At 43.4% G+C, this 9,987-nt stretch overlaps 1 protein-coding gene across 1 annotated transcript in view; it reads right to left on the minus strand.

Moving 5' to 3' along the window:
- LOC111218932 (potassium voltage-gated channel subfamily A member 3-like) overlaps positions 1-2,260 on the minus strand; it is a 6,089-nt gene extending 3,829 nt beyond the window's left edge. Inside the window, exon 1 of the mRNA XM_022741418.1 lies at positions 1-2,260. This exon is cut by the window's left edge and continues 799 nt beyond it. Coding sequence (XP_022597139.1) covers positions 584-2,179 — 1,596 coding nt within the window. The 5' untranslated portion in view covers positions 2,180-2,260 and the 3' untranslated portion in view covers positions 1-583.
- Between the last annotated feature and the right edge of the window lie 7,727 nt (positions 2,261-9,987).

Genomic DNA, 9,987 nt, shown 5'->3' on the forward strand with positions numbered 1-9,987 from the left:
ACGGTCTAATTGAGATAATATACTCTGAACTGTGTTTTCAGACATTACATGTGTTTAAACACACACAAATAGTTAAATGATTCTCAATAGTATACATAGGCTATGACTGGACGAATCACGACTCATAACGCATGTTAATGTGAGTGTCCTTCGAGTAGCATACATTTGGACTCATCTTTCACAGTTACAAAGCTTCTATTTCTACCTGTTGTGATGATATATTGGCCATTGCACAACGCACAACAGGTCAATTCCCTCCCTCGGAGAAGAATAGTAAAGGCCTAATACTTTAAGGAGCTCTTTCTCTCCAAGTGCGAATGGAACCGTACAGAGTTATGAATTCAGATCAGTGAAATGAAAAAAAAATCCTGATTCTTTTGAATGGAGCACAAAGCGGCGTCTCTGAACAGGCAGGATTTGCTCTTTCTTTTCCTCTCTCTTTTATTCCTTTTCTCGCTTCCTGTGATCTACCGGGGCTTCCACACGCTTGTGCGCAACGACAGAACCAGCTGTTGTGTTGACACATCACACCCCCCTCCCCCCCTCCTCCTCCTGTGTTCAGGGCCATGACTCTAAAAACTGGCTACACGTCGGTGAAAATCTTTTTGTTTATATTCACACAATTCTGCGAGTTGTTTTGCGTGGTGGTGGGGAAGTTAGGCTGCTGTTTGAACGCGCTGTTGATCCCGTGCTCCTCTATCACCATATACTCGCTCTTGCTGAGTGAGGAAGAGGAGCGAGTCTTCCTCAGATCCTCAGTGTCTGCCAGAGGCTGACAGCTGCCCACGTGCAGGTACTGTGCCTGCTCCTCGCCTTCCGTCTCTCTGTGGTAGAAGTAGTTGAAATTGGAGACGATGACAGGTACAGGCAGGGCAATTGTCAGCACACCAGCGATTGCGCATAAAGACCCCACAATCTTTCCTCCGATTGTCACGGGGTGCATATCCCCATAACCCACGGTGGTCATGGTGACAACAGCCCACCAGAACGCGTCCGGGATGCTGTTGAAACCCGAATCTGGGTCGTCTGCCTCAGCAAAGTAAACAGCGCTGGAGAAGAGGATGACACCGATGAACAAGAAGAAGATTAATAGGCCCAATTCACGCATACTGGCCTTTAGAGTCTGTCCTAAAATCTGAAGCCCTTTAGAGTGACGCGAGAGTTTGAAGATGCGAAATACCCGAACCAGCCTAATTACGCGCAGAATCGCTAATGACATGGCCTGTTGTCCGTTTCCTTGCCTCTCTGCCAGCTCTGTGCCCAGGGTAATGAAATAGGGGATGATGGCCACAATGTCTATGATGTTCATGATGTTTTTGGAGAACGTGGCTTTACTCGGGCATGCAAAAAAGCGCACCAGCAGCTCGAAGGAGAACCAGATGATACACAACGTCTCCACCACAAAGAACGGGTCTGAGAAGGGGCTGATGAGATATGGGAGTGTGCCGTTTATCACAGGCGCAATGGTGATCGGATCCCTGTTCTCGTCCCTGAACTCCGGCAATGTCTCTAAGCAGAAGATGACAATGGAGATGAGAATGACCAGGACAGACACTATCGCTATTCCCCGGGCGGGACCCGAGCTCTCCGGGTACTCAAAAAGCAGCCACACCTGTCTTTGAAATTCATTCTCTGGCAACGGCCGCTCCTCCTCCTTTATGAAGCCCTCATCCTCCCTGAACTTCTCCATAGCCTCCTCACCCAGCTCATAGAAGCGGATCTCCTCAGAGAAAATGTCAATGGGCACATTAACGGGTCTTCTGATGCGCCCGCCAGACTGGTAATAATACAGAATGGCATCAAAGCTGGGTCGGTTCCGATCGAAAAAGTACTCATTCCTGAGAGGATCAAAGTACCTCATCCTCTTCTTGGGGTCCCCCAGCAGGGTCTCTGGAAACTGGGAGAGAGTCTTGAGCTGCGTCTCGAAGCGTAACCCTGAGATGTTGATGACCACCCTCTCGCAGCATTCGTGATCCGGTTCATATCGGTCCAGAGAGTGGTGGCCCGGGAGAGCCGCCGACTCCTCCAACATGTTGTCACACGCCACAACCGTCATTACGTCGGCCTCTGTGTCTGTGTATCCGTGGTTCACCAGGTTGTCGCCCCGAGTTTTGGTTGCGCTCGGCGGGGGTGATTGCAGGAGGCTGAGGTGGTCGTCCATGCGCGGTTGAAGACGCATACAGGGGCGGCCGCCTCGCCCCCTCCGCGAACCCCGGTCAACCACAACCGCCACAGCCTCGTCTCCTCCACCGTCTCTCACTCTCTTCCCTCCGCCTCACTTTCACTCTCTACTGTTGCTGTTCCCGCCCACGGGGAGAGATCTGGGTTTATAAACAAGCCCTCCACCCGCCCCCTGCGCGCCAGCGCTGGGTACCTTTCACTGTCCTCCGCCAATGGCAGGACGCACCGATATACACAAGAAGCAAGAGACGGGCGTCATTCAACACCATCGTTTGGGCGTGCCCGCCTCCCTCTGCCCTCTCTGTCTTGTAGACACGCGCTCTTGCACACACACACACACACTTACAGGCGAGTCCTGACAGTGTCCTTTTAAAACAAGGTCATTACACACAGATAGGTCATTTCAGAGGCGACTTTAGAATATATCAGATCCTCACTTTTCTGAAACACTCTACTACAAGGCGCACGAGCATTACGCGCTACCCTTTCTTCCATCGCTTGTTCATCCAAGGAACGAATTTGGGTGTGCCATGGTAAAATGAAAAGCATTTGTCAATGGAATATTGAGCATAATCCCGTCGTCCTTAGTTTTCTTAATAACACAGAGGGACATGATTGTTGGAGTGAATGGCATCCCATCTGAAATCCTTATAATCATATAAGTGAAGCCTGCGTCCCAAAGTGGCGATAGTACGTGTTAAAGTGAAGAGGAGCAAACAAGGAAGGCGGGGGTGGGAAAGAGAGGAGAGAGATCAAACGGGACGATGTGAGAGAAAGAAATGTGCTCTTCAAATAATGTCAGTATAAGAACAAGAATATCAAATTGACTGTGTTGTATATAACATTTGTACACACACACAAAAAACAGTACCATGTAACATCATGAGTGACACACACACACACAACACACTCACACACACACATTATTTAATGGATAATATGGTGAATGTCAAAAGGGGCAACTATAGTAGCCTGCGCAGAATCGCGGGTCCTGTGACAGATTTGTACAGATATAATAACATAGGTAGAGAGAGAGAGAGGGAGAAAGAGAGAGAGAGGGAAAGTGGGTGAGAGAGAGAGAGTAATCCCTGTCTTTTCCACCTGAAACGTGGCCAGTTTTTACTCTTACGGATTACCAGCCCCGCTGTGCTGACCAGTAATGTTTAGCCTACTTTTGTTGAATGCCATGATAAAAAAAATAATAATAAAAAGACCCTTGTACAGATACTGCAGGTAGCAGATATTTCTTAGCCATCAGTTGTTGCTCTACTTGTCTCCTCTGATTGCCCCATACAGGTCTGGTCTGCAAATTTTTTGTATTATTTTTTAGTATTAGTTGCAGGGATTTTCTGAAGTGAGACCCCGGAGGCTGCTGTCCGAGGTGCTGAAATGAAAAAAACCCCAAAACAAACAGTGAAGGTTACCAGGGACTACAAAGTAGCCAAGCTGACCATAAATACTGTAGTAAAGACTTATTTGAAAATAAAAAATCATTGTAGTGTGTATTCTTATTTACAATTTGACTGCAATACTTAAGTTTTACTTAAGTTTTCCACCATAGACAAACACTCAGAAAAGGTTTTTAATTGGCTTCACTTATTAAGGTTTAACTGACTTACCTTTTGGGTGCTCCAGCAGCCTGAGGGGATAACATGCTGATCACAAACAGTAATATCCCCAGTTCAGGTTTAGTTAGGGGGTATTTGTTGCATGTCCTTCTCAGTAAATCAGTAACAAATGCCTCAAAACTCCAGTTTACTTACTAACCTAACTTCCTGTCCCTCAAGAGTAGCCCTGTCACCAAGGAGTGTCAAGTAAAGCTGTAATCTGCCAGCTGACCTATAAAGTCACAGTCTGAGTGACAGTTTTCTGAAATGGCAGCAACAGTAAAATGAATGGTACTCTGACAGTGAACGTGCAAATACCATGCACACCCTTTTCATTCCTTAATCAGGGTCTCTCAATTCATCCAGTGTTCTGGGTCAGATCACCATTCAGACAAGCTGCTTTCTATGAATAAAGCAGATTTCTTTTTTTTCTTTTTCTTTTTTTTTTTACCCATTTTCCGTTTCTAAATGAGGACACTGAAAATTAAATTATGAGATAAATCACAGAGACAAACAGATATGCAGTCTATTCCATAACTAAATACGAACTTGATCACGTGCACGGATAACCTGGCTCCACCTACACAACAGGATGCTCGTATAGGGAAAGTTTAAAGAATGAAGGGAATCTCCCGCCATATCCTTATTAAGTTGAAACTTCCTTACAAGGTCAAGAGAAATGAGGACAGTGCCCCCAGGTGAGGACTGTGCTTGTCCTCGCTTCTACAAAGAGATGCTCTGGGTTTGGGGATAAATGTAGGTAGTGGAAAGTCTTCAAGTATAATGCCAATGCCAAAGACTTGTGTATGCACCCCAGTGTGTGTGAGTGTGTGTGAGTATGTGAGTGTGTGTGTGAAATGTGAGAAACAGAGCATGAAAGTTGACTGGTTACTAAGCTCAATCTGCTCAACAAAGAAAATACCAAATATAAAGAGTGTGCTGTACACTGTAGTTTTTGTTTTAACCTTCACTCTCTTTTCATCATGGTGGAGTGTGCATGCGCACTCTCAGGCAACATATCAACAAGTGGAAGGAACAGAGCACCGGAGGGAGGAAGGGAGGAAAGAGACCTTGGGCTAATTGTGAGGGATGACTGTGTTTGCTGCACACAAGCATCTGCTTCCTCCAGATTAAATTAAATGAACCTTGGATGACTGGACTAATCGGAGTAGTCTCCCGTCAACATGGGAAATGTGTGGCAACGCCCAACTTTACACATGCAGCCCCGCCCCTTACACACCCAGACCAGCAAACTCAAATACTAATTGCACCAAACTTGTGGGGATATACATTTACACCCTGCAGGCTTACACTATTGATCATAGCCTGCAGTAGCCTGCAACATGACCGACAGTCTAAACCTAAGGTGAAATGCTAAACTTGCTTATGGTGTCTTTTTACATTACCACTGGGGGGCACCAATAGCTGTTTCAACGTACTGTTTTACAGTATGGGCAACGCTACGTACTGTTTCTATTATTGTTTAGAAGCTGTGCAACAACTTGTACTTAAAACACTTTAGTATCATATTCCCAGTAGCAGGGTCTAACTGACTCCAATACATTTTAGTAAGTAAACTTGTTCATAATTTCTCTCATATACAGCTTCTCATTAGAATGGGACATTGTTCTAGAAAAAACTGCGGGTGAATGTGATTTAGTGCAGTTCCTGAAGTTCTGTTGTTAAGTATAATTTGGAGGTACTTGTTCCTCAATTTGTTACTTTTCACATTAATATTTTTCAAACACAACACCGGATCAGTTTAGGAGATATGGTGCATTGTTACAGATGAATCTACTGAACACTTATGCCATTGAAATTACTTCCAACATGACTAATTACTACATTTAAATGTTTCTTACATGTTTTTATATATAATATATGATAAACCTTTATTATGATAGATAATAATATAACTCAAGGACAATCTGCTGCATAATAAATACTTTTGATACTTTAAGTACATTTTGTTGACTGTAGTCTTATACTTTTACCAGTACTTCACTTAAGTCGGATGAATGCACTTTTCCCTATAATGGAGTATTTTTACACTGTAGTATTGCTACTTTTTATTTTAAATGATCTGAATGCTTCTCCCACCACCATGAACATTGTCCCTATTCTTTACTATTCAGTGGCATTGGTTGCAAAAATGCATTGAAATGGAAGTGAGGTCTGTTCAGCCCAGTGCTCTGTGTTTGTCGTTAGAATAAAACAGTGTAATAGAATCAATAAAGGGAGAGTAAAGTGAAATGATGTTCATTAAGAAACAGCTGCATTTATAGTGTGTTTTTTCTCACTGTTATTTTTAATTATTTATTTTTTGACGATTCTATATTTAAAAAGACAATGATATGCACAGACTGTGACTCATGACGCATTCACTGTAGAGCCTGTTTTCTTATTGAGGCCACATTGAAGCTGTGTTGTATTAAAAGGGCCAGCCGGTCCACAGGGAAAGAGCTGTGGGACAGCCAAAGGGCCTTTTAATGTGGTTTCCACTCTCCATGTTAAATATAGGACCACCCCAACTCCCTTATTAACCTACGAAATTAGGCTACCTTGCGCGTTGCACTTGAATGCCTCAAACTGGAATGTGGCTGACTGAAAGGCATTGAAACAGGTCCAAAGAGTGAGGGGGAAATGGGTCATTTTGCAGGAAGAACAGCTCAGCTGGCTGAGGTCATGGACATCTGGTTGCACTTGAGAAAATGGGCTGGTTTGGATCTTCTGCAAGGGATGCACAGCAGCCTCCATTCACACAGTTCCTGGAAAAAGGGTGAAGTTAATGTCTTTAAGAGAAAACTTAGGATGGGAATCACGTATCTGGCAACCTGTCCCCAGTGTCTACCAGTCAGCCTTTCTGTGCGGTTGGACTGACCTCACAAGTAGATTACATAAGCATTAGTTTCTCACAAAAAAATGAGCCATTTGATTTTAGGCCATCTCCTCAGGAATGTTTGACTAATTACCACCCACTGTTGCCACAAAATCTGTAATGGAACATTCATTTTGTTCATTGTTTGTCTCATTGGCTTTTTTTTTTTTTTTTTTTTTTTTTTTTTTTTTTTGTATCTCACTGATGTACGGGTAATGGTTTACATCACAGCCCTCAAATTACAGTTAATTATAATGAACTATTATCTATTTCAAAATATACCTGTGACTATACCAGGACAAATATTAAGTACAAAGAAAGAAGACAAGAAGGCAGGGAATGATGGGATAACCACTTTGTGATCAAGAGAGAGTTAGAAATAAATGACAATGTTAAAAGTGTTTTTCCAATAACTGCATGCATATTTTGGAGTAATAGGGTACAGCAGTACCGTTACTGGGTAGCAAGACAGGAAAAACTATGACAGGGTAACAGTGTCTATATTACAATAAAATGCTGATATTACAATAATAATGCAAAATGAGGTTAGCAGCTAAGGTTTCATCAGTTTTTTTGTCTTCATTTATGAATGTAATGTTGGTGCCAGTCAAACAAGGTGTCATATCAGGTTAAAATGGCCCGTTCTTGACTACTTTTTTTAACTTAGTTTTTAATTTTCTAATGTACACCTGTAGTATTGCTTGTATTTTTTGTGACTGATTGTTCATTTTGTGAAACTCGTGACTCGTGGATGCAATATTTCAGTAATGTCTTGAGGGAATTTCTTCAAATTTCATACACATATTCATTTGGACTCAAGGATGAAGTGATTCTATTTTGGTGGTCAAAGGTCAAGGTCAAGGTGACCTCAAAAAACATGGTTTTGGCCTTGTGAACGCAATATCTGAGGAACTCCTCAAGGTCAAGGTCACTTTGACCACATAGTTCACAAATTCATACACTAATTATGAGACAATTTAACACAACTTCACTGTGACATAATGTTTCTGGCCATTATTCAGTGCTCTAACTCACGAAGGGGAGATTGTGACCTTATTTCCTGAAATTTGGCGGGTTGGTGGAGGGATACGACCGCAAGGTGTTAATTCTTGTTTTGTTCTTTATTTCAGTATATTTTAGTGGCACAAACCTTTTGTGTCAATACCATTTGGTGTTGTTAGTTTGAAGTGTGTTAGGCCAACCATGCCAACTCCTGCACTAGTTGCACTTGCTCAGCAGAGCTGACCATAATTGCAAAGTGTTTTTGCACTATCTACATATTTAAAGCTACTCACAGGAGGGTCAAATTGTAATGTCATGCCTGAGCATGTGTGGTCACACAAATCTAAAAGATGGGCTTCATTGTGTAATGGGAAAACTCTGGAGGTTGAGATAAGACGCCGCTGAGACATCCTGTCAGTGTGGCTCTGGAAATGAATGTTGCTTGATCACATCTCCCTTGAGCTGTGGAGAAAGTTTAAGTGCTTCTCTGGTTATATTCCCCGGGAGAGGCCTTAGGGAATGACAGGAGGACTAATGTCTGAGAGGGAAAGTGACAGACAGGCAGACAGACTTTTATTCACAAGGGAACAGTAGGAGTTAGATTTATATGGTAAAGTAACTTTTTAATTTTTCTGCAGTTCAGTTTCCAATGAGAAAAGTTAATTTACTGTAAACATAATTTGCATTGCATCACTGTTGTTGCTGCATTACTTCTATTACTGTTATTAACTGGCGCAGCTAATGCAATGATGTACTATTCGAAGATGCAATGACAAGTCTAGTCATGATTCCTCGTCACTACCCCACTAATAATATATATGATGTATAAGATCCAGGTTGTTATCACTCCACTTTTACAAGCAGTGTGTTCTTGTTACTCAGCAAGTGACATGCCCTCACCCATCCCCACACCCTCCTCCTGTCCACACACACACACACACACACACACAAACAGTGGAAGCACACAGGGGTGCTGTAATCTGAATATTCACAAATGAAGAGGAGTCCCATATGCACAAAGCACCTGTGTGTGTGGACTAATTAATCAACTGCTCATATTAGCATAACTATAGGTATCAGGGCTGGAGTGCAGCTGCACATGACAGAGGCACAGAGGAGGCAGACAGGAGGAGAAGCAGAGAGGGAGAGAGAGGACAGGGCCATCTGTAGAACAAAGCCTGACTGGCCAGGAGCCGCATCAGGTCCTGCTGTAACCCCGGCAACAGAGAGAGGGATGTGGGAGAAAGGGTGGGGGGGGACCGGGGGACACGGCTGTAGCTCGGCTGTCTGTGGCACTCTGTTATTGTTTGAGCCTGATGATCACGTCTGCACCCGGGGCGGAGCTGAGACAAAAGAAGTAAACAAATACCGGGCATACAGGTAGCGCATGCATGTGGACCACCACATGTGGTTTGCGCAAACCCAGAAAAAAAACACACACAGGACCTTTCTTTGCTTCATCATACTTTCCCACCGCCTTAAAACTGACTTTGCACTTAAACGCATCTGTTCTTCAGGTTGAATTGGATCCAGGAAGTACGTTTGTGGAGAGTTGCAGCATTACTGGAATGTCATAAATATGAAGATGTAGAGGCAGGCTATATGTATGCATAATAGATACAGTCCCACCATAGCATATCAGCTGCAGCAGCGAGAGACAGAGAGAGGGTCTTCCCTGCTTCACACTCCAACCACCAGTTACACGTAGAAACAGAATCAGGACAACAACAGAAAAAAAAAAAAACCTTCACATGTGCAGGAGAAAATACTGCAAGGCTGACGTTGATTTAACAGAGAACTTTAATGTGTTATCCATATTGAAGCTCTGGAGACCACGCAGGACTTTGATGAATTATAAAGCCTTGTAATTATCTATTAATTAGAGTGTTTGTCTCTGTGTTCTGCCCTAGTTAGACCCTGCTTAGAAACCAAATCTTTTTCAGACTGGAGAGTCACAATGAGTAAGAGCTACAACCATGAGAACAGCTGTCGAATAATTGCATTACACGACAATTACCTCATGTGTCACTCTATAAAATATAAACCAGTGTGCCTATTCGTTCCCTTGGTGGCAGATCTGGTAGTAAAGAGCATGGGAAGCCATGTTCATGGGACTCTCAAGATAAAAAAAAACAGCATGTGAGAGCCCCGTCACATCCCCTCCTCTCTATGCCCCCACCTCCCTCCTCCTCCTCGCCACGCTGACATAGCTCACACTTAATTCCTCACATCATCTTCTCCCCCTCCATGTCTCTCACCTCAACTCATCCCTTTCCACACCTCCTGATCTTTTTCCTCCTCATCTGCCTAACTTTTAAC

This window comes from Seriola dumerili, unplaced genomic scaffold (genome assembly GCF_002260705.1).
Source record: "Seriola dumerili isolate Sdu_G_001 unplaced genomic scaffold, Sdu_1.0 BDQW01000056.1, whole genome shotgun sequence".
NCBI classification, from domain to species: domain Eukaryota; kingdom Metazoa; phylum Chordata; class Actinopteri; order Carangiformes; family Carangidae; genus Seriola; species Seriola dumerili.